The sequence below is a fragment of the Saccharomyces mikatae genome (genome assembly GCF_947241705.1).
Source record: "Saccharomyces mikatae IFO 1815 strain IFO1815 genome assembly, chromosome: 8".
Classification (NCBI taxonomy): domain Eukaryota; kingdom Fungi; phylum Ascomycota; class Saccharomycetes; order Saccharomycetales; family Saccharomycetaceae; genus Saccharomyces; species Saccharomyces mikatae.
The window spans coordinates 85,327-108,342 of NC_079263.1; the positions used below are offsets into that span (position 1 = coordinate 85,327).

Sequence of the window (23,016 nt, forward strand, 5' to 3'; positions counted from 1 at the left end):
AATTAGCAACACACAGTCAAAGGAAAGAATAGCACTTAGAAACTAGAATGTACCTTTACGATGCAGGAGGTATATTAAATTCTATAAAAGTAAAAAAATTGAAATGCAGACGCATGAGTCACTATTGACATATGCCTAAAATACTTAACGAATTTGTTTTTGTATCGTTGATATCGTAGCGCCTTTGGCCACCTTGATCAAAACTAAGAGGTTTGACAATTGCGAGAGTTTTGAGCTCACCTTGCGGATCCATCCAGGTCCTCTTCGTTCAGGTTAACAATTCCGGCAACATTGTTTGCTGTAATTCTTGCCTTGCGGTTTATGCCAACGGCGGCCATTTTTTTGAGTAAGTCATCTGGACTCTCTGCGTCTTTGCTGGAATGGAACTCTCTTGAAACAGCTCTAAACAATCCACCTAATGTGGTACTGTTTGCTCTACGTAGAGAATGAACATCGTCTGCGTACTCTGGAGAGGAGGCTGTAGCGTTATGAGGAAAAGTATCTTGTGTTGTTCTAGGTAACACTGGAGGAGTCACTTCCCTAGAAGGTACACTTTCGGCAAGATGAGTAATTATCTTTTCTAGCTTGGCACCTGGCTTATTTTCCAAGATATTGTAACCCCCATTTTCTTGATACTCTTTTTGCTCGCGATCTTCTTCAGTTTTCACTAACCTTAGCAGGTTATCATCCTCTTTTCTCTCATTTTTTGCCAGTGAAGAGTTATGCGTTTCAGCTTTCCTTAAAAAGAGTTCATTATTCTTAGGGTCGTAAGTTGCATCTTCAATGGTCTTCTCTCTCTCTAGTGGCTCGCCCATTCCCCTTACAGGGAAGACACCAGGCGGTGATCTTAAACTGTGGCGCTTATTAAAATGTCGATTGTTAATGGACTTTGTTGAGCGGTTATAAGGTAACCTTAAATGTGAAGATCCTCTTATGGGGTTAGTTTTAGGTGTGAATGGGACGGGTTCCCCTATATCCGATTCCATGGTAGCATTATCCGAAGTTACGACTGATGAAGGTGACGATAGTAGGGAGTTTAGACTTCTCCCAGTTAAGTAACTTGAACTATCATTTGTCATATTATATATGCCTGCAGGATCCTTCTCTTTCAGATCTTCAAGGTCACCACCAGTTTCGGTTGAATCACCATCACTAATGTCATTTTCGGCATCTTCCTCTAACTCATGTTTTGGTACCCTGACGACTCTTGAATCCATATTTAGTTCTGGTTGTTCATCTCTTGCCTCATATGCTGGTAACGATAATCTCTTCCGATCGCGTTCCACAACCACCAAATGTAAGTAAAAGGGAACAACAGCACTAAAGAAGACGCCCCCAACGATGTTACCTAAAGAAGCAGGAATAAGCAGTTTCCAAATATACTTGCCCACAGAAACATTGGCGCCGTTAAGCATGGCAATAAAGGATGCCGACATATCAGCGACCACATGAGTGAAACCTATACCCACAAAAGTAATGATGGGGAATGACATTATGATGAACTTAACATGAATAGGTTTTGCCATTAGTTGAAGGTAGATAGCCAAACAAACAAAGAAATTACCAGCTATCCCCTTCAAGAAGGTCTGTATGAATGAATATGAAGCCTTTTGTTCAATGATTTTCCTCGAGCCCTTTATCCAAAGCTCCTGAGAACCAATACCTGAAAGATGACCGAAAAGGTATGAAACGAAAAGTGAACCGGCAATGTTACCAATCCAACTAACAAACCATGAAACAATTAAATCATATATAGTCACTGCTCCTCTCATAGCCCCAACAGAAAAAAATAAAATATTAGAGTTGAAAAGGTCAGCACCCATTATTACCACATAAAATAGACCTATGGCAAAGGTAACACCAGTTATAAGGTTTATAATACCTGGATTTTGCGCGACCATGTCAGGATCATCTGATTGTATCGCTACCAATAAGAAGGAACCACTGCTAAACAGAATACCACCAAGTAAGGAGTTTATTACCAACGTATCTAGTTGCAGTCTTGCTTTTTTCATAGCGGTGGCTACTACCGCCAGTGCAGTTTCGTGTGGCGTAAGATAGCTTGAATCGTCCACCATTCTTTTTCTCTGATGCTTTTAGTATTGTCCTTTTGTCAGTATGTTGAAACTTTTTTCTAACCGTCCACTAAATACAGAATATGGTGGTGTATTTAAGGGTATCCAAGCGATGAGAGTAAACAAGATATCAAATACGCGTCTCGTCCATACGCGTTAACAAGAAGTAAACGAATGGTCTTACGAGATAAATGATAAACTATCTCACATTTGAATTGTATTTTTTGTTTCCTCCTTTTCCTCTAATTCGTAGAATAATAAGGTTTGGTCAAACGTGATTAGTCTGTCGGCTTTTTCCTAATTGAGATATTTCCGTTCCCAATGGCACCACACATAACGAGAAAAATCAAAGCACAATTAAAAACAGGTATAGGGAATTCAATACAACAGCAACTATCTTACTCTAATAAAACATAAGGCGACACTCACGTTATACTTGGTCCCTATTATAGGGCCTTTTTAATTAATCGTCCCGCTAAGCTAGTCGCCAAGAGAGTTGTGATGACGATCCTATTGGTATTTTTCCCCTTTTTTTGCCTTCTTCCGCGTTGAAAAGTGCCTCGCATATCAATTAACTATTAGATGAGGTGGCTGGAAAGAAGCATCAGGTCAGCGTGATAGATGTGAAGTGCGTTTGGGATTATATGCTAGATTATTTAGATTGTGCCAAAAGGTTGTAAATTAGGGTTGGATATATTATAAAATGTCCAAATATACACAATAAGATATATAAGAAGAAATCATATGCCAGTCACCAACTGTGTATAAACTTTATCGATAATAAGATGTATCTTGCTCATTGAATTTATTTTTATTTATCATTTTCAGTTACAGTTACATTTACAGTTTCTTTGTTATCGTTATTGTCGTCACAGTCATTTGTCTTATTATTATGCTCGTTGTCATTATCGTCGTCATTATCTTCATCAGCATCCATGTTTTCTGCTAATTTTTTTAATCTTGCCAATTTGACTAGCGGCGCCAATGAGGAGTTGGCTTCAGCTATTTCCGTGATATATTCGTCATGGAGTAACTCTGTAGCGCTTGCTCTTTCTTCGGGTTCCACACATAAGCACCAGTCAAGGAATTTCTTCAGGCTTGACGATAGATTCTCGGGCTCCTTTAGTTTGGGAGTACCATTTGTAGCAATCAGATACAGCGCTCTTAACGGAGTTTCATTTAAATATGGAGGCTCACCTTCAATCATTTCAATGATCATAATACCTAATGACCATATATCCACTTTTGGACCATATTCTTTTCTAGAGACTACCTCAGGTGCCATCCAATAAGGCGTTCCCACCATAGTAGTTCTTTTCAAATTCAATTCATTGATTTGAGCACAAAAACCGAAATCTGTTAATTTAATGTCACCTTCCATGGATAATAAGATGTTATCGGATTTGATATCTCTATGTAGAACACCTTTCGAATGTAAAAACTTCAACCCACTCAAAGTTTCTCTACAAACGGCACCAATTTGGCCCTCTGTCAGAATACAATGAGTAACCACGTCAGTCAAGGAGCCACCTTCCATGTATTCCATAATGACCCAAAGATCGCCCTTTAGGACATAGGAATCGATGAAATTAACAATATTAGGATGCCTGCTGCCCTTCATGACCAGAATTTCATTAATGATCAGCTCCTTCTTAGGTTGCTTTTCCAGGTTCATTTGCTTAATGGCCACCGAGACATTTGTACCTATTTCATAAGCAGTGTAAACACCACCTGAAGCACCTTGGCCGATTTTCACTAAGTTTGCGTACTTTATACTTGGGTCACCCTCAGAGCAAATTTCGTTCAATTTTGCGTATAATTGCTTCTTACGTCTTTCCCTTTCCTCTCTCTTCTTCTCATTTAATTCTTTGGACAAGCTTCTTGCTTGAACCGGTTTGGCAGTAGGTGTCGTTACCGGCTCCTGTGTCGATGCCTTTGGTGATTGCGGAACTTGCTGTGGCGTGAGAGGTGTCGAAATGATTGGAGATGTTTTGGATTTAGTTGGAGGTATTGGTGGCAGTGGCTGCTCCTCTCTTTTGAGAGTGGCATTTCTTGATATTGAGGATCCATTTGTGCTAGTTCTGCTGGGAGTTGTAGGCACATATCTCAAGGGTGAGGCATTGGAGGAAGGCGGATTCATGCCAGGCGATTTTATAATTGGAGCTGAAGTGGAGGCAGAAGATGGAGGTTTGGGAGCTGGTCTACTTGGTATGAATTTTGCGTTTGATGAGCTGGAATCTGTATTCAAGCTCGGAGACATAACGTGATTAGACATTGGTGTACCGGTTCTAGAACTGTGATTGTATGAATCAGTGGTCGACAGAGGAAATTTGTTGAAGGAGTTGGAAGGTGGTGTTGAAACGCGAGGGGTTCCCGGCAACCCTGTAGTCGTGTTGAAAGTCTTGAACATTTTATCTTCACCGTTCGTTTCCGTGACATCCTGATAGAATTTGACAATATCCATAACCGCTTGCATGTTTTGCTGTTGTTCTCTTTTGGAAATACCACTGGAAGTCAACAGTTTTTCCCATTCCTCTGGCAATCCTGTATATTCACCTGTCTTGGAGTCTACGCCTACATGATGTATATGCTTGGCATTGTATGGTGTAGATATTCTCAGAGCGGTAGTCGTAGACGACGAGGAAGAGTTGTTAGATGAAGATGAGGCCCTTTTATCATCCTGAGAGTTCCTCTTTATATTTTGCACAAAGGATGAAAAGACGTCTTTCATTCTTAGGGTACCACTGCTTGAACCGCTTTTTCTTTTTTTCGTAGAGGAAGAATAATACGGTTTCTCGGTTTGCTTTTTAGGTGGAGAGGAATTTTTTAATGGGTTTTTCGATGGGAAGCCCTTCTTTACAGAAAGTGGTTTACTTTTCGGTTCAGCTTTGGGCGGCTTGACCTTCGGTTTGTGTTGCTTATGCTTAGGGTTCGAAAGTGAATGAGACGCTGAACTGATTTGTCTTGGAGTAGCCATCATTGACGGTTTAGAGATGACGGGTGTGGACACTGGTGTCGCTCTTCGTATATCAATTGAGCTTTTATTCGAATTCACGGTGGAAGATCCAATCGGCTGTTGATGCTTCGCGGTAGTATTATTTTCTATAGTCTCTGTGGAATCTGTCAACGACAGCTTCGACAATAAAGTGTCATTAAACTGGTGATCCGACTCGGACGCATTTATCGTGGAAAAAGTGTTGTCAGCGGAATTGTTTGAAGTCATATTATTGGTATTTATATTTGGAGTGACTTGTTCCGGAGTTTTGGCTTCGTTCTTATCAGAATGTGCACTCGTAGAGGAAGACATTCCACTGATGACGGAGGAGGAAGATACGCGAGTAAACTGAATAGGATCATCCAGCGAGACGACATTATTCTCGTCATTATTGTTTGTGTCCAGGTTTCTAGCAGGATCCATTGATTTATATTCTCCAGCTTCATGAGCAACATTAGTATCTTTCTGTAAGGCATTGACGTTCAAAGTGCCTGTGGTCCTGGGTAATCGTAGTCCGTCGTCGTCGCCGTCGCCGTCACTATCGTTGCCCGCTGCCCTTTTATCAATATTGCTACTACCATTATCAAGATTGTCCTTGTCTGGTAATGCCGCTACAGAAGATAGTTCATCGTTCATTTCTTTTAATACTCGAGGGTTTTGTACGATATGGGTTAGGGTGAGGGCCAGTGAAGGGAACCGATTTGACTTGTTTGCTACCTCGTTCTGATTGTACGTACGTTCCTATCTTCGTAAGAAACTAAGTGATTAGGTTTTTATGTATGTGAGTATCTATGTGTGCATGCGTTGCTAATGCGAATTACTGGATGCCTCTTTTTGGTTTCGTATTTTTCCTCTCTGGCCAGGTGACCTCTAAATTTTTCAGCTGTCAAAAGCGGTAGACGTTCAAATTCCCTCTCTTGACCGAAGTTCGGGGCCACAGGCGAAAATTTTTTAGTCGAAAAGAGAATGGAGAAAAACAATACCGTTTCTTTTTTGTCTTCTTCGTATACTACGATCTCGCACGTGACACAGTACAACTATTTGATAATGTGTTCCCAGTATCGCAGTAATCGCGCAGCCACACTATTGAAGGGCGGTTCCGGATAGAACTCAACCTTAGATGGCAAACTGAGACACTGGCGTAGCACAAGGCTGAGTAGCCGCAATTGTTGCGGGCCATCTTGCGTTGCGGTGAGGTCCCACAATCCGTAGACGAGTATTTGTGAGTATTGTGGAGCACGTGACTGCGCTTGCATCCGGGTGAGATACATATATAAATACTTTACCCGGCCCAGGAATACTACGGCTACCCGCTCGCGGCTTGCCACGTGACCGCCAACAGTCTTCACGGTCACGTGTTCACGCAGCGCTCCTAGTTCTACGTACTTTCTAGCAGCATCCCCGAGGACTATTACCAGCACGTTTGAGTCTGGCTGCCCCGTGCTCTGATCGTTTTCTACTAACTGCTGTAACCGCTCTTCAAATTGCATTCTCTTTTTGTTTACCCTGTTTCTGCCACAGATTCTATAACAGTAGAATACTCCCCGCTTGCTCACTTAGATGTACATCCACATGTATACATACTTACCACTTACTTTGTTCTTGTTATTCTCGGTATCAGAAGCCGCGCCGGGTTAAAAAAGAACTTAAGAAAAAAATCAGTGCGGTAAGTGCCCGAAAGCTGAAATTTTGTATATGTATGCCTCTGGTTTCTCTTGGTAGTTCAATAATTATCAGATCTAGCAAGTGCACATTACCCTTAAGGACCCTGATAACAGCGACACGACAACAGGGGATTTGAAAAACAGAAAGTGAGAAACGATTCTTTCGTCATGCAGAGACACGTTTGTGCAAGGAACTTCAGACGTCTTTTCTCATTAAGGAACTCTTGCCTATCTAAAAGATTCCAGTCCTCTTCATCTGGTGCAGCCGACAACTCTAGCAATAATGATGAAGTAATACTGCTGCAACAGAAGCTTTTGTACGACGAAATTAGAGCAGAATTGAAATCTCTATCTCAAATTCCTGAAGATGAAATATTGCCCGAGTTGAAAAAGTCATTAGGGGAAGGCAAGCTGTCCGCTAAAGAACAGCTACTGGAGACTGAGTTGAACAGTCTGTTCAAAAATTACGCCCAGTTGAACAAGTTGTTCGACAATAAGACACTAGTTGGACAATCTTCGACAACGAGTGTGACAGCAGCCACTCCAGGCAGGCCTTACCCCAATCTTATACCTTCTGCCAATGACAAACCATATTCTTCTCAAGAGCTGTTCTTGCGTCAGCTGAGCCATTCCATGCATACGGCTAAATTAGGTGCAAACATTTCGAAGGTTTACTATCCTCATAAGGACATTTTCTATCCGCCCCTCCCTGAAAACATTACTATTGAAAATTTAATGTCTGCCGGTGTACACTTGGGCCAATCCACCTCACTTTGGAGGTCTTCCACGCAATCTTACATATACGGTGAATACAAAGGTATTCACATAATAGATTTGAACCAAACTTTGTCTCATTTGAAAAGAGCCGCCAAGGTAGTGGAGGGCGTCTCGGAGTCCGGCGGCATTATTTTGTTCTTGGGCACAAGACAAGGCCAGAAGAGGGGACTAGAAGAGGCTGCCAAAAAGACACATGGCTATTATGTCTCTACAAGATGGATCCCGGGCACTTTGACGAACTCTACCGAAATTTCTGGTATTTGGGAAAAGCATGAAATCGATTCTCATGATAATCCCACGCAAAGACCGCTGTCACCGAACGAAACTTCGAAACAAGTTAAGCCAGACTTATTAGTCGTGTTGAACCCTACCGAAAACAGGAACGCCTTGTTAGAAGCTATCAAATCAAGAGTTCCGACTATTGCAATTATCGATACTGACTCCGAACCTTCTTTGATTACCTACCCTATTCCAGGTAATGATGACTCGTTGAGATCTGTCAACTTTTTACTGGGAGTTTTGGCGAGAGCTGGCCAAAGAGGTTTACAAAATCGTTTAGCTAGAAACACCAGGAAATAGTAACATTTCTTTGTACCTTTTGACTTATTATCGTAAACTTGTACATATGCCCATATATCCTTAAACTTATATATAATCCCCTCGAAGAAGTTGAAGAACGCATTTTTTTAACAGTAATTTTTTCCTTTTTATTTAGATTTGCACTTCTTATACACAATAATATATGAAAATATTATATTACTTGGGTTTTGACAAGGGGGAGAAAAGTGAAGTAATGACACGATGTTCTACTTGAGAAACATTTTTACTCACATTTTTCCTTTAGTTCTTCATTTTCAGCGCTCTCATCGGAATCACTATCACTTCTTTCGTCTTTTTGAATACCTTGCCATACCAATCTATACAAGATTCTAAGAATCAAAAACAACCAATACAAGTTAACCAATTGCAAAGCTGCAATCAACACAAATACAATTGGCAAAGAAATCCAACATTTGTACTGTTGTGTAGCAAAATTCAGCACATAATTTCCTTCATGACGGAACTCCGTCAATACAGACCATAATATTCTGATATTAACAATATGGCGTAGATAAATCCAAAAAAACACAAACAAGCCAAAAACAAACGGTGTCAGTACGGAATTCAGGTAGTTCAATGTCTTGGACAAAGAAAGGAAAAAATCGGACATATCCATGGTGATATAAATGGCTAACCCCATCTTGGTGAAATGGAAAACATATGAGGACCAAATCAATAGTAACGTCACAATGTGATGAAAAACTAATTCCTTATAATCCTTTCTCGGCTTTTCTAACTGCAAAACAAGAACACAAGCTTGTTGGGCCCAAAATGCTGCTTGACCTAAGTAGAATATCTTAAACAAGAATGGATTGGTTATATCAGGATAAGTTCTGTACATTGGTTTTGTCTTGAACAACCACAAATCGCTATGGTACATAATATAAAGACCAAACGGTCCTGAGATACCGCAATAAAATATAGCATACATTTGTTCCAGCATACGCTTCTGACGATGCTCGGAAGTAACATTTAAGTAAACGGTAAATGGTCGAATCACAACATCCATCAAAAACTCACGTAAGAATGTAAAAAAAATCATGTAAAAAAATACAAAACTTAAATCTTTAATACCCTTCCCATAAGAGTCTGTGCTGTCAACCTGATACGATATGGCTACAAACATATGCAGTGGGTTGGATTCTGTTCTGTTCCCAGATGAAAAATACGCACTATACACGGACACAAGTATGAAGAACGGTGTTAACCAGCTATGACGATAGTTCATTTCTCTATAAGAAAACCAAACCTTCCATAACAGGTCACTATCCTTCTTAGAGTCCCCAGTTAACGCTTGCATTCTCTTTTTGGCCTCATTCTTAGATGCAGCGCTTTCAGGCATGGCTGCAAACCCGGGAACAGTATCACCTAAATCAATTTTCCCCACAGATGAGTTTCGTCTTCTTGTTCTTGCATTGACAACTAACCTATCAATAGACTTATCCGAAGCTGATGCCATATTTTTACCGCTTCAATTTGTTTACTTTCTGGAATCCACTTTCAAAACTTTTTAATATACTTTGCCACCCTTAATTACAATGAGTCAGACTAAATTGAGAGGATCTTATCAGCCCTTCTTTTCTGAAATGTTTTGACTTACTTCTTGCAGAGCCGGAGTTTCCTCACTTTGCCAGGTGATAGCGCGTATAATGTCGATGCTGCAATTTACAACTTTCTGTTAGAAAACAAAAAACAGGTTTTTCATCGCTTTTCACTACCCCTAGGCTGCTCGGTCACAAAGTTTCTTTAAAGGGAAACGACTTTTCGGTAAGAATGGGGAGCTAGATGTTGCTATAAGAGTATACGTCTTTTTCTGGTACCGCTCTCGCAGCACTCGTTTTGAACTATTATCATTTTCGCTGAGCATATCTCCTCTGTGTATCTGTAAAAGAAAAAGACCCTTTACCCGGTGTATTGGGAGACATCTAGGCTGGTGACATTCACAATTACAGAATATTCACTCAGACTTGGTAAATAAATAGAGCTTACTTAAATTACTGTCGCAGAATTTCAGAAACAGTTGCACGTAATTATATACATTCCTCCAGTCGTAAACCTCATATGCTCCGTTTATAGTGATCAGATGAAGAAACATAATCGCATGAATGAAGTGATGACGAGGTTTTACAACTAGTTACAGGGGCTTCACAGAGTCAAAACGCAAAAATAAATCTAAATAAATCTAAATAAATTTGTGACGAAGATGCCAACATCTGCAATAGCAATAAGAAATGCCGTGTTAAGGGCGACAGATCCTAAGTTGCGAAGTGACAACTGGCAGTACATTTTAGATGTGTGCGATTTGGTAAAGGAAGACCCCGAAGATAATGGGCAAGAGGTAATGGTCCTCATAGAGAAGAGGTTGGAACAACAAGATGCTAATGTGATATTAAGAGCGCTCTCTTTAACTGTATCTTTGGCAGAAAACTGTGGTTCTCGTTTAAGACAGGAAATCAGTTCAAAACATTTCACATCATTGCTATATGGCCTTATCGATAATGATTCAGTGCATATTACTCTAAAGAAGGCAGTCGCTGATGTTGTCAGGCAGCTTTCTGACTCATTTAAGGATGACCCATCATTGCGCGCCATGGGAGATATGTATGGCAAAATTAAGAGAAAAGCACCATACTTGGTAGAACAACCTAACGTACCGGACAAGCATAATATGAGCAGTCATGCTGACAATTCGGATGATGAGGAATTACAAAAGGCACTAAAAATGTCCCTGTTCGAATATGAGAAGCAAAAAAAACTACAAGAAAAGGAAAAAGAAGGTTTTGAAGTTCTTCCACAGCAACGAAATCAGCCTTCTGCTCATACAACATCGAGGCAAACAGTCGTGAAAAAAGTGCGAGCCCTGTATGATTTGGCTACAAATGAATCTGAAGAGCTATCTTTTAGAAAGGGTGATGTCATCATAGTACTGGAACAAGTATATAGAGACTGGTGGAAGGGAGCACTTCGAGGAAAAATGGGTATATTCCCATTAAATTATGTAACACCGATCAGCGAGCCATCGAAAGAGGAAATTGAAAAGGAAAGGACTAAAGAAGCAATGGTATTTACTCAAAAAGCCACTGTAGACCAACTTCATAAATCCCTAAGTGCCGCATCGAAAACAGGAAATTCAAATGAAGTTTTGCAAGACCCCCGTATTGGCGATATGTACGGTTCTGTGACGCCCTTAAGACCACAAGTTACAAGAATGCTGGGTAAATATGCTAAGGAAAAAGAAGACATGATATCTTTGCGTCAAGTCCTAGCAAACGCGGAACACACTTATAATCAACTAATGGATCGTGCAGCTAATGATCACATTGCACCTCCAGTCCCAGTTCCCACCCTTTATACGGGAATACCTAGTGCTGATACTACTCCATTAATACCACCTCAGAGACAAAGTTTCCAAAACCGGGACTATGCATCTTATCCTTCTACTCAACCAATCGGAAATTCTGCAAATAGTAGAACGAATAATCCTCAGTATGGTTATGATGTCGGATACTCAGTTGTTAGTCAACCACCACCCGGTTATGAGCAATAGCTTCTAAATTGTATAGCGCCTTACGTACCGTCAATTTATAGGACTTTACTTAATGTTCTGATCCGGTCGTTAATGCCTTTTGAAAAAGACCTTTTCCGCCCATACATTTTATTAAATTTACACCACACTATAAATAAATATTGGCCATTTAATTCAATTTTCGCCGACCATTCATCTATATTTCAACTTTTGACATTTTTCAAAAAAAAGGTATCCAAACATCCTAAATTACTATTGAAAAGAGCTATAAACATTTACAAGCGTAAAGCGATTGAACCAAACCTAAGAAAGAAACGCCTAAATCATCCAAAAATGTCCACTGATTCTATTGTTAAAGCTTCCAACTGGAGATTAGTCGAAGTTGGCCGTGTTGTTTTGATCAAGAATGGTCAATCCGCAGGTAAATTGGCTGCTATCGTCGAAATCATTGACCAAAAAAAGGTATGTTGAACCTGTGAACCTACTGCCAAAATGAGAAGAGAATTAAAAGAGGATAGAATTACTCTATGTTAAGACACCCGTCATTAACTTTAATTCGTGACCGAATTATGAATGCGTCTTTGTTGATTGAATGTGAAAATGCACAGTGAACTGGAAATGCCAAGATGATTTCAAATATCCTACGAAGTAGACTAAAGTGTTATAATTGCATATTTAGGTGCCAATTAACTTTGTTTTTGAAGAATTATCGTTCCACCTTTGCGAAAGTACCTTCGACATAGTTCAGTTATCCTTCTCCGAGGCTCAAACAGTTTTCTCTTTTATAATTTTAAAGATTTTCGTTTTACTAACAACTTTTGTAATGATTTTGAAATGATCATTATTGATTATTATAGGTTTTGATCGATGGTCCAAAATCTGGCGTTCCACGTCAAGCCATCAACTTGGGTCAAGTTGTCTTGACTCCGTTAACATTCACTTTACCAAGAGGAGCTAGAACTGCTACCGTTTCTAAGAAGTGGGCTGCTGCTGGTGTCTGTGAAAAATGGGCTTCTTCATCTTGGGCTAAGAAAATTGCTCAACGTGAAAGACGTGCTGCTTTGACCGACTTTGAAAGATTCCAAGTTATGGTTTTAAGAAAGCAAAAGAGATACACTGTCAGAAAAGCTTTGGCTAAGGCTTAAAAGGAAAGATGGTAATTCTAAAGTCCATAGGTAAGTACTGAAGGCAATCTCTGCGTTCTGTCAATGCATATTAATATATAATAATCTTAACCACTTATATAAACAACATATCTCATTTCATTGTGTTCTGGCCACATCCCGCAATTCTTGATCCTAATTTAAATTGCACATGGAGCAATTTTCATCATCCTCTAAGTCATCGGTACTTATCTAAATTCTCCAGTTTCTAGCGTTACATTAGAGTTTTCGTATCAAAGTATGCCAAACAAGCTAAACAATTCTCAATTAAGCAGAAAAAAATACCTCATATATACAACGGCAACAGTGTGTTAGCGTTGTATTTTTACGTAGAAATGTAAGCTTGACGATACGATAAAGCCTTCGCCGACTAAAATATAAATTACCACAATTCATAAACTTTTTCGCTTAGTGAATTAATTTTTACTGTTCGGAAAGCAAAACCATACGTAACGCGTACTTTAAACTTTATAAAAATTAACAAAACGTTTGTAAAAGTAAACCATTTTATGTTTTTTTGTTTTTTTAGTCATGTGATTTTAGTATATTTCCAAATCTCTGCAATTATTTCATCATAAAAGTGTTTTTAACTAGTTACGATGCATATGAATATATTGCAACTCATTAAAAGGAGGAATTGTAGCCTACGTACGATTGTTTAACTCATCCTTGGATAATTTTGTAAGTACTTGGTTAAAAGTTTTGGTTTGCTCGTGCGTATTACTTTTCCGAGAGCCCTCGCAAACCCTGATTATTAAAGGATGGAGCTAATTTTCAGAAATTAACAACAAAGTAAGAGATACGATACGTTCAAATAGAAGGATTTATTTCTACTATTTTGATAACGAAGTACGTTTCAAAACAAAGAATGGCACTCAATAAACTAAAGAATATCCCTTCTTTAACAAACAGTTCCCATAGTTCAATCAACGGCGTTGCATCTAGTGGTACAAACTTAAAGTCTAATGGTTCAGACACGGATGATATTGATGAAAATGATGAATCCGGGCAAAGCATTTTATTAAACATTATATCCCAGTTGAAGCCTGGCTGTGATTTATCAAGAATCACTCTACCGACTTTTATCTTAGAAAAAAAATCGATGTTAGAGAGAATCACTAATCAATTACAATTCCCAGATGTCCTTTTGGAAGCCCATTCCGACAAAAACGAGTTACAAAGATTTGTCAAAGTTGTAGCATGGTATCTAGCTGGTTGGCACATCGGGCCCAGGGCTGTAAAGAAGCCTTTGAATCCAATTCTTGGAGAACATTTTACATCATATTGGGATTTACCTAACAAGCAACAAGCGTTTTATATTGCCGAACAAACTAGTCACCATCCTCCTGAATCTGCTTATTTTTACATGATCCCGGAATCAAATATCAGAGTCGACGGTGTTGTTGTGCCAAAATCAAAATTTTTAGGGAATTCAAGTGCTGCGATGATGGAAGGTTTAACTGTATTACAATTTCTTGACATTATGGATGCGAATGGAAAACCAGAGAAGTATACTTTGTCCCAACCAAATGTCTACGCAAGGGGGATTTTATTTGGTAAGATGAGGATTGAACTTGGGGATCATATGATCATTACGGGCCCCAACTATCAAGTTGATATTGAGTTTAAAACTAAGGGTTTTATTTCTGGGACTTATGATGCTATTGAAGGCACCATCAAGGATCGTGATGGTAAGGAGTACTATCAAATTAGTGGTAAATGGAACGATATTATGTACATTAAAGACTTGAGAGAAAAGGCTTCAAAAAAGACTATCCTATTTAACACGCATCAGCATTCTCCTTTAAGTCCTAAAGTACGTCCATTAGAGGAGCAGGGAGAATACGAATCTAGAAGACTTTGGAAGAAAGTTACTGATGCGCTATCCGTACGCGACCATGAGGTTGCCACGGAAGAAAAGTTTCAGATAGAAAATCATCAGAGAGAATTAGCTAAAAAAAGGGCGGAGGATGGTGTGGAATTTCATCCAAAACTATTTAAAAGGGCCGAACCAGGTGAGGGTTTGGATTACTACATTTACAAGCACATCCCTGAGGGGATTGACAAGCATGAGGAACAGATTCGGAGTATTTTAGAAACTGCCCCGATTTTACCAGGACAGGCATTCACAGAAAAATTCTCTATTCCAGCTTATAAGAAGCACGAAATTCAAAAGAATTAGGATATTGCTTCTTGCAACTATATTGATATCATTTCTATGATGCAATTTCAATATAAGGTAGAATAGATCTATCTACGTATATCACTTCCTATTTTTAAGAATGTTCAAGGTCTCTTCAACCTTGGCCAATGTGTCTAATAATTGCGGAATGTGCTGAAGTGCAATATTAATACAGTAAGAATATATATATATATATATATATATATATATATGTATGTATGTATGTCTGGAATTAGAGCATTTGATTCCTTTGTATTATGTGTCACGTGATTTTGATCCAATCAAAACTAAAGCCGGTTTCACCCGTTGTCTCCGCTTCAATGCATGCTATTTATCAAGGGGACAGAGATATATCACATAAGGGTTTGAGAACTTCACTTACTATACATACCTTTTTAAGTGAACTTCAAAGCAAAGTCATACATACATTGACGAGTATATCAATAATTACAACTCACAGACTTAAAACTATTTTTCAATGGCAGTAAGTAACTCATCATGTTATCTAGTGTTTTCTAGGTTAAGACTGAATAATATACTAACACTTACGGTACAGTACACATCTCATCTCTCTTCGAAAACCGGTCTACATTTTGGTAGACTTTCTTTAAGAAGCTTAACTGCATACGCACCAAACTTGATGCTATGGGGTGGAGCCAGCATGTTTGGCTTATTTGTGTTCACAGAAGGTTGGCCCAAGTTTCAAGATGCCTTATACAAAAAGATTCCGTTGTTAGGACCTACATTGGAGGATCATACTCCACCAGAAGATAAGCCTAATTGAAACTGTCAGACGTAACAAGGGATTTTGTTTATCTGTTTTATGCTTGTTCTTTTCTATCGCTTGGGAACAGGAATCAATGCAAAACACATTTGGATAATTATTACTTTTGCATATTCTCTATTATCTATGTACATTTGTAAAAAACCCGGATCAAGAATTAAATAAAAGTGGTTGATCTTCGCAACATTTCAAAATATATACTTTTTCTAATATTGATTAAAAGACATTGATATAGGGAAGAGTAAACTTCAAGTTCTTTCTTCCTTTAAGGTAATACTATTTGAGCTTTGCAGTTACACTGTCGAATCATTCTGTAGCATTAAGACTCGATGCAGATTCATGTTTGTAAACCTGTGTCATACGCTAGTTTGATAATTTGAGTGTTTTAGCATCTACCAATGCTAACGCCGTTTCAAGCAGTTGCTTTTCTTTTTTAATGGAGCATCTTTTCGCAGCTGGAATTTTCAACCCGCCGGAAGTAAAAGACCAAATAAATACTATAGTTAGTATTTATAAACCCTTGAAAGAACAATTCTTGACGCAACTCAAACAGCATAGGCTTAGCATTTGGTAAATTTAACTGTGTAAACGTTGTTCGTACTTTAAGTACTTCACAACATTCGGCATTATAAGAAAACAATTTCTAATAGCACTGATAGAATTCCTCGAGGTGTCTGCTAAAATATACGCAACTATTTAATTATGACGCGAGATAGCTCAGATTCTAACAACAATTACAAACCTATAAACAAGTTTTCTACAAAAAATACCTCATTTGATAGAAATTCATTTGACTACATTATACGATCAGGATTGGCCGGAGGTATCTCAGGCTCTTGTGCGAAAACGCTAATCGCACCCTTGGATAGAATAAAAATTCTATTCCAAACATCTAATCCTCACTACACAAAATATGCAGGCTCACTAATAGGATTAGTAGAGGCAGCCAAGCATATATGGATCAACGATGGGATAAGAGGTTTTTTTCAAGGTCATTCAGCGACCCTGCTGAGGATTTTTCCATATGCAGCTGTTAAGTTTGTTGCTTATGAACAGATTAGGAACACCTTGATTCCCTCAAAAGAATTTGAATCACACTGGAGAAGATTAGTAAGTGGTTCATTGGCAGGATTATGCAGCGTGTTCATAACTTATCCCTTAGATCTTGTTAGGGTTAGGTTAGCATATGAAACAGAACATAAGAGAGTAAAGTTAGGAAAAATAATCAAGAAAATATATGCAGAACCAGCTTCAACCACACTAATCAAAAATGAATATCTCCCCAATTGGTTTTGCCACTGGTGTAATTTTTACAGGGGTTATGTTCCGACTGTACTTGGAATGATTCCATATGCAGGTGTGTCTTTTTTCGCACACGATTTGCTTCATGATGTGCTGAAGAGCCCTTTCTTTGCACCTTATTCAGTATTGGAACTTTCTGAAGACGATGAATTGGAAAGAGTACAAAAAAAGCAGAGGAAACCTTTGCGTACTTGGGCTGAGTTGATATCTGGTGGTCTCGCTGGTATGGCATCCCAAACGGCAGCATATCCTTTTGAAATTATTAGGAGAAGGCTTCAAGTAAGCGCGCTATCACCCAAAAATATGTATGATCATAAATTTCAATCAATATCCGAAATTGCCCAAATAATACTTAGAGAAAGGGGATTGCGAGGATTTTTTGTTGGTCTAAGCATTGGTTACATCAAGGTAACACCTATGGTCGCATGTAGTTTTTTCGTCTATGAAAGAATGAAATGGAATTTTGGCATTTAATTATGCATCGCATTTTTTTATTTATTCACATATCGCAGAAGAACCCGTCTATTTGGGTTCTGTAAGAAGTATACTGCATTATACTATGATGTAAATAGTATTAGTAAATCTATATTCAATATATCCTATATTTTGATTTTTCAATCGCTAAGAATAGTATTTCTCCTCTTTAAAAACCCTATCAATAATATCGAGAACATCAGTAGAATATACAGCTGTCAGTTTTTCACCACCCCGCAGAACTCTTCTTTCGTGAATTTCTTGTTCTTCTTTCGTCATAAGAACAACATTAGTTAAAGAAACTTCTTTATCAGCCTCCCATTTTGTTAAAGCTAGTTTTGTAGAGTATCCGCTAACAGGAGATTTGCCCCTAAACATCTCCTCGACTATATAGCCGACCTCTTTCAATCCAAGAAATGATGGTTGGTCACTGTTTTCATTTAATCGCACCATCTGCTTTTGGAAAGTCTCTAGTATGCTATCATGAAATTTTAATCTATTCTTGACCTCACTGTTTTTCATTGGATAACCTGAAACCGTGGTTAAGATCCACGTTGCAATACTCAAACCAAAAATACCGGGCATGGTTCCTAATTCTGGTAAATGCCTTAGGGCCTCGTCTCTTCTAGCGTTGATGGCACGGCGTTCACCATCTATGGAAGAAAGTACGTCGTCTTTACGTGGATCAAGCATTTCATTACTAAAAACAACAGGAACCCCCGTGACAATGCCTCTCTTTCTTAATTTTCTTCTCACACAACGAGATATAGGATCAAACTCTGTCATAGAAATATCATTTATACTTACGCGGGTTGGATCTGATTTGGTGGCGATACCCATGGAAGATATAACGTTTATTTTATTATTGTAAGCGTATTCTAATAGGTCTACCTTCGAATCTAGATTATCTAAGCAATCCACAATAAAAGTTGGTGATTCACCATCAGAAAATATTAACTCTTCTGAGTTTTCCTTAGTCCATTCCTTAGCCCTTGTTCTTATATCAGACCAAGGAGCAATCTTAGACAAGTGTTCTTTCAAACATTCTACTTTGGGCTTTCCGATATCTGATAAAATTGCGCAACAATGCGTGTTTAAAGAGTCAACTGATATGTCTTCTGGATCAATAATCATAATCTTCTGACATCCTGAACGAATTAACATTGTACATACCCACGACCCCAGTTCTCCAGCGCCAACTATAACTATATACTGTTCCTTGATCTTTTTCATGCCTTCTTCACCAAGAAATGCATAGTTACGAGCCAATTGCTCCCTGAATAAGTCGTCATCATATTGACGAGGTTGCAATGCAATTTTATTCTTATTAGCCGCACATGAAAGTTTATATTCTTTCCATGCACTTTTGACTAATTGCGTTGAAAACACAGATATAAGAGCCGTAGTAACAACTAGTTTCCACGTATTATTTGCCATTTGTTCGTCCAGCTACCTTAAACAATTCCTCCCTTATGTATTGCCATATTAATGTTAAAATTTTCATTCTTGCCTCTTTTTTCTACTGCATGCAGGATGAAAAAGAAATAAAAAAATAAATAGCGAAAAACTAGCATTTCGCATGTTACTGCAGAAGAAAAATATTAAGGCTAAATCGGAGATGCCTTTTCAACATATTATATACTGTGGAGATCAAGTATATCTGTTTGCTAAATAATAAATATGCATATATGTAGAGAACAAAAAAAACATCATTTCTCTTGTTACTTTCCATATCTTTTTCACCTAGAAAGCGACTATTATTTCCGTCAAACAAGCCACAATGGATAACGTTAGATGGTTCATTGTCCATGTTTATCACTCTTTGAAGGAAATAATAAGATTGATCAGTTTATATTGAATGCCTTTTCGCCATGTTTCAATGCCAATATATTCCTGACATCTGTCGAGTATCTCATAGCCTCCAAAAAAGGCAATAGGTTCAATAAGTCTGTATCTGTGGGGTCACTTATCCAACCTTCCACTTGAATAGCATTATCCACATTCATCGCATAGCTTACTGGGCTATTATCTATAATAATTACATCATCTAATGAAGAAGAACTGCCCTTCTCATTTTCTTCAGAGTTCTTTATAATGCTCAAGTCCTTAATGTATCCAACACCATCCCTGAGGACACAGTCAGAACGGTAATATCTTCTCGAAAAACTGGATGGGAAGGAACTTTCTAACCAATCTATTACAGGATCGGCATATTCTTTCATGGATGCTGTAAAAATTATAAGTTCATACCATTTGCTAACTTTTGTTAAAAACAAATCACAATAGGGCCTCTTGTGAATAAAATACAGCGTACGAATTCCGCTTATTCCAAATTTTACCTCTACTAGGTGACCCTGAGAAGAATTACTATGTGTTGTACTTCGAGAAGCTGAGTGAATTAAGGTCTCATCAAGATCTATAACCAATTTCTTCTTCTTTTGTGTATTTAATACTGATTTGGGTATTAGCTTCTTTGGAAATAAAAACCTACCCATACGTTTTGTACCAAATACCGTATTAGTACTTGAATGATTAGTAAGTGAAACTTCTGATTTAGAGTAACTTCTTGACCTTAATTTAACTGATTGAGCTCTCAATAACGAGCCTTTGACATTATCCCTTTGGAGAATTATCTCATCACTGGCATTCAAATCATCTTCAACTGTCTCGGAAATCGTATTAAGATTGCAATTTTTAGAATTTATCTTCTCACTAGAATCACCAGCACTACTTGAACTTGTAGGCGACCCATTCTCATTATCACTCGATTCCTTGTTCCTCTTATCAGTATGTTTCACACGGCGCTCGATGACGCTTAATGGGAAGGTAAAAACATACCATAAAGACATCAAGGGTTTAATTACTAAATAATACGGAAGAAAAAGTAACAATGCCCATAAAATTGACCCTATTTTCTCTTTCAGGATGGAACGTAATGACTTTGGCTTTGCAGAAATGAACAATTTTCTCTCTTCATTCTGATTAAAATCTTTTAGGTGGTCTGAGGAGTGGTCAAAGTGCTGATTCACTTCAATAGTGCAATTATTCTCAATGTGAGTAGCATATGTATTCGAATCTTCGTTCGAAGTATCAAGTATATCCTGATTATTTGTCACCTCAACATGGTTTTTTCTTGGTTTCTTTGTAGTTATTAAATGATTCGAGAAGTATTTTAGGGCATTCATTCAATTAATGAAACGATGTCCAGAAATTAACAACAATAAAGAAAAAAAAGTGAGAACAGGATGCAAAATAGATTCTATATATCCCGAGTATTTAACACGGAGAAGAATTCCAAATAATGCCTGTTTTACGCAGAATCAACTGTTTTCAAGAGTTTTTTCTTTAAAAGAGTGTCTGGACCTTTTTTTTTTCTCATGCGATTTTATTACCCTTGTTTTCCAATCGTAAACTCGGAACGATTTAACGAGATCAAGAACTGTTGAACAAAGTGGCTTTTTCATCTAGCATTAAATCATGTAGTTTGTAGGAGAAAATAGATGGGTTTTTCTTCTGTTGTTCGTTCTTATTTTTTTATTGAAAAGAGGGTTTACATATCTAATTCACTACTTTAGTTATACACTTCCTTCATATAATACCACTTTTTTTTAGGTTTTGCTGAATGATTAGATCGGTGACTGCGCTTAATACAAATTTCATGTTTTGGGTATCGGTGGCGCATGTTCGCTTCACATAAATTGGTTTGTTTGTCTTATTCAAGCTTAAAAATATCTTCTCGAAGTATCTCAATCCTGCTTCTGCATCGCCGACACGGCCTTGATAATCAGGGAAATATTTCCTTATGGGCATGCTTTTCACTTTTTCTTCGAACAAATCGATCTTGTTTAAAAATAGAATAAACGGTGTGTCTTTGAACCACTTGGAATTCAATAATGTGTCAAATAACATTATTGATTCATGCATTCTGTTGACTCTTTCATCTTCAAACAACATTTGATCATACTCACTCATCGCTAAAACAAATAAAACTGCAGTAATTCCTTCGAAGCAGTGAATCCATTTCTTACGTTCAGAACGCTGTCCACCCGCGTCAAGAACCTTAAATTTGGATGAACCAATGTTAAATTCTGTCTCTGTAATTCCTGTGGTTTTTATGCGGCCCTTTAAGATGTCCTCATCTGTACAGATATAATTCGGGCTAGCAAATTTTTCGATATTGTCAAAATAATATGCAGCAGAGCCCTCCAATTGAAATTCATTGGAACGTGCAAAACACTGCTTGATACCCTTGTCGTTATTCCAAAGTTGCTTTATCGCCTTAGCAATGTCATTGTGAATAAAATTTCGTCTATTCGGTCCCTGAATTTCCCTTGAAGTCTTCTTAACAAACATTTGGTCATCACCTTCTTGGTTCAAATCTTTGCAAATGTCCTGTAGATCAAGTCTGCTACTGTTGTTTTTATCATAATCCCCATTTTGTGCCACTGTGTCCGCATCATTGTCAACACCACTTCTGTTATTGGAAATATCTCTGTCCTCATCGAAAGCAGCTTTTGCTCGCCCAGTACTCTGAACACGTCTCTTAATTTCATACCTTTCAGAATACTTCAACACATAATCATTCAAAAATTCAGAGCCGCCAGCAACACTGGCGTTGATATAATCTAAAGCTTTAGCCTTTAATATTATTCTCTTGCATGCAAACAAATCTTTATTGTTGATTGGATCATCACAGTCGAGTTGAATACCTAGTTTTCTGGCCTGAATAATCAAGATTTTCATTGATTGTATGGCATCTGCCCATATCACTTGGGCGTATTGTAACCTTTCTTGGTGGGAAAACCCGCCTTGATGTAATAATTTCAACTGTTTTAAAACAGTCGATTTACCTGATTCACCTGCACCTAATAGAAGCAATTTTATCTCATTTTTGTCACGTTGTTTTTCTAGCTGCAACGATTGCTCGATGACATCATTAGCTCTTTTGTTCTGTAAAAACGGATCGCTTTCGTCATCCAGTGTTTGTGTGCTGATTGTACACCCCATGCCTATTTCAAAAGTGTCTGCTTATGCTTCTTAGATGATTGATACAATGCTTTAAATACCAGTTAAGAGTGTAAGCAACTCCTCCCAGTTTGAATTTAGAGATGATTAAGAGGTTAAAAAGGAAAAGCAAGAAAAAGAATAACAGATCAAAAGAAAATAAAGATTTTGGAACGCAACCAACATCGATGGGATTTTATTATTCTCTTTATTTTCCATTATTTTTTAATGTTTCCCTTTAGGGAAAATAGCCTGTAACAGAAATTTTCCTGCCTCTCCATTTTAATTCTTTTTCTACCAGGAAGCACCCAGAAGGAAGCGCAGGAACTTTAAAATGATGTGTTTTTTTACATGATGAGGTGAACGCCGGGGGAATAAAATATAGTGCGTTTCAAATTGAAACGAGTTGGTGTTACTTGCACGAAAATGTGCTATTTTTACGTGTTATATTTTCTTATTAGATACCACTT

At 38.1% G+C, this 23,016-nt stretch overlaps 13 protein-coding genes across 13 annotated transcripts; 6 read left to right on the top strand and 7 right to left on the bottom strand.

Moving 5' to 3' along the window:
• Window positions 1-236: 236 nt before the first annotated feature.
• Window positions 237-2,078, bottom strand: SMKI08G0340 (uncharacterized protein; the record flags this gene model as incomplete). Its single annotated transcript, XM_056222835.1, has 1 exon — window positions 237-2,078. One exon carries the CDS (start codon window positions 2,076-2,078, stop codon window positions 237-239), a length of 1,842 nt encoding a protein of 613 aa, XP_056082486.1.
• Window positions 2,079-2,886: 808 nt separating this feature from the next.
• On the bottom strand, window positions 2,887-5,706 carry STE20 (mitogen-activated protein kinase kinase kinase kinase STE20; the record flags this gene model as incomplete). Its single annotated transcript, XM_056222836.1, has 1 exon — window positions 2,887-5,706. The coding sequence occupies one exon, from the start codon at window positions 5,704-5,706 to the stop codon at window positions 2,887-2,889; it is 2,820 nt and encodes a 939-aa protein (XP_056082487.1).
• Window positions 5,707-6,107: 401 nt separating this feature from the next.
• Window positions 6,108-6,560, bottom strand: SHU1 (Shu1p; the record flags this gene model as incomplete). Its single annotated transcript, XM_056222837.1, has 1 exon — window positions 6,108-6,560. The coding sequence occupies one exon, from the start codon at window positions 6,558-6,560 to the stop codon at window positions 6,108-6,110; it is 453 nt and encodes a 150-aa protein (XP_056082488.1).
• Window positions 6,561-6,902: 342 nt separating this feature from the next.
• MRP4 (mitochondrial 37S ribosomal protein uS2m) lies at window positions 6,903-8,090 on the top strand (the record flags this gene model as incomplete). The annotated part of the gene is made up of 1 exon (XM_056222838.1): window positions 6,903-8,090. One exon carries the CDS (start codon window positions 6,903-6,905, stop codon window positions 8,088-8,090), a length of 1,188 nt encoding a protein of 395 aa, XP_056082489.1.
• Window positions 8,091-8,334: 244 nt separating this feature from the next.
• Window positions 8,335-9,570, bottom strand: LAG1 (sphingosine N-acyltransferase LAG1; the record flags this gene model as incomplete). The annotated part of the gene is made up of 1 exon (XM_056222839.1): window positions 8,335-9,570. One exon carries the CDS (start codon window positions 9,568-9,570, stop codon window positions 8,335-8,337), a length of 1,236 nt encoding a protein of 411 aa, XP_056082490.1.
• Window positions 9,571-10,314: 744 nt separating this feature from the next.
• On the top strand, window positions 10,315-11,658 carry HSE1 (ESCRT-0 subunit protein HSE1; the record flags this gene model as incomplete). Its single annotated transcript, XM_056222840.1, has 1 exon — window positions 10,315-11,658. One exon carries the CDS (start codon window positions 10,315-10,317, stop codon window positions 11,656-11,658), a length of 1,344 nt encoding a protein of 447 aa, XP_056082491.1.
• A 312-nt stretch (window positions 11,659-11,970) lies between these two features.
• On the top strand, window positions 11,971-12,782 carry RPL14B (60S ribosomal protein eL14; the record flags this gene model as incomplete). The annotated part of the gene is made up of 2 exons (XM_056222841.1): window positions 11,971-12,099; window positions 12,495-12,782. The coding sequence occupies 2 exons, from the start codon at window positions 11,971-11,973 to the stop codon at window positions 12,780-12,782; spliced, it is 417 nt and encodes a 138-aa protein (XP_056082492.1).
• Window positions 12,783-13,668: 886 nt separating this feature from the next.
• Window positions 13,669-14,982, top strand: OSH7 (oxysterol-binding protein related protein OSH7; the record flags this gene model as incomplete). Its single annotated transcript, XM_056222843.1, has 1 exon — window positions 13,669-14,982. The coding sequence occupies one exon, from the start codon at window positions 13,669-13,671 to the stop codon at window positions 14,980-14,982; it is 1,314 nt and encodes a 437-aa protein (XP_056082493.1).
• A 478-nt stretch (window positions 14,983-15,460) lies between these two features.
• On the top strand, window positions 15,461-15,766 carry QCR10 (ubiquinol--cytochrome-c reductase subunit 10; the record flags this gene model as incomplete). Its single annotated transcript, XM_056222844.1, has 1 exon — window positions 15,461-15,766. One exon carries the CDS (start codon window positions 15,461-15,463, stop codon window positions 15,764-15,766), a length of 306 nt encoding a protein of 101 aa, XP_056082494.1.
• Window positions 15,767-16,468: 702 nt separating this feature from the next.
• On the top strand, window positions 16,469-17,542 carry LEU5 (coenzyme A transporter; the record flags this gene model as incomplete). The annotated part of the gene is made up of 1 exon (XM_056222845.1): window positions 16,469-17,542. One exon carries the CDS (start codon window positions 16,469-16,471, stop codon window positions 17,540-17,542), a length of 1,074 nt encoding a protein of 357 aa, XP_056082495.1.
• A 147-nt stretch (window positions 17,543-17,689) lies between these two features.
• On the bottom strand, window positions 17,690-18,979 carry TCD1 (tRNA threonylcarbamoyladenosine dehydratase; the record flags this gene model as incomplete). The annotated part of the gene is made up of 1 exon (XM_056222846.1): window positions 17,690-18,979. One exon carries the CDS (start codon window positions 18,977-18,979, stop codon window positions 17,690-17,692), a length of 1,290 nt encoding a protein of 429 aa, XP_056082496.1.
• A 407-nt stretch (window positions 18,980-19,386) lies between these two features.
• NEM1 (Nem1-Spo7 phosphatase catalytic subunit NEM1) lies at window positions 19,387-20,727 on the bottom strand (the record flags this gene model as incomplete). Its single annotated transcript, XM_056222847.1, has 1 exon — window positions 19,387-20,727. One exon carries the CDS (start codon window positions 20,725-20,727, stop codon window positions 19,387-19,389), a length of 1,341 nt encoding a protein of 446 aa, XP_056082497.1.
• Window positions 20,728-21,130: 403 nt separating this feature from the next.
• Window positions 21,131-22,549, bottom strand: GPA1 (guanine nucleotide-binding protein subunit alpha; the record flags this gene model as incomplete). The annotated part of the gene is made up of 1 exon (XM_056222848.1): window positions 21,131-22,549. The coding sequence occupies one exon, from the start codon at window positions 22,547-22,549 to the stop codon at window positions 21,131-21,133; it is 1,419 nt and encodes a 472-aa protein (XP_056082498.1).
• Between the last annotated feature and the right edge of the window lie 467 nt (window positions 22,550-23,016).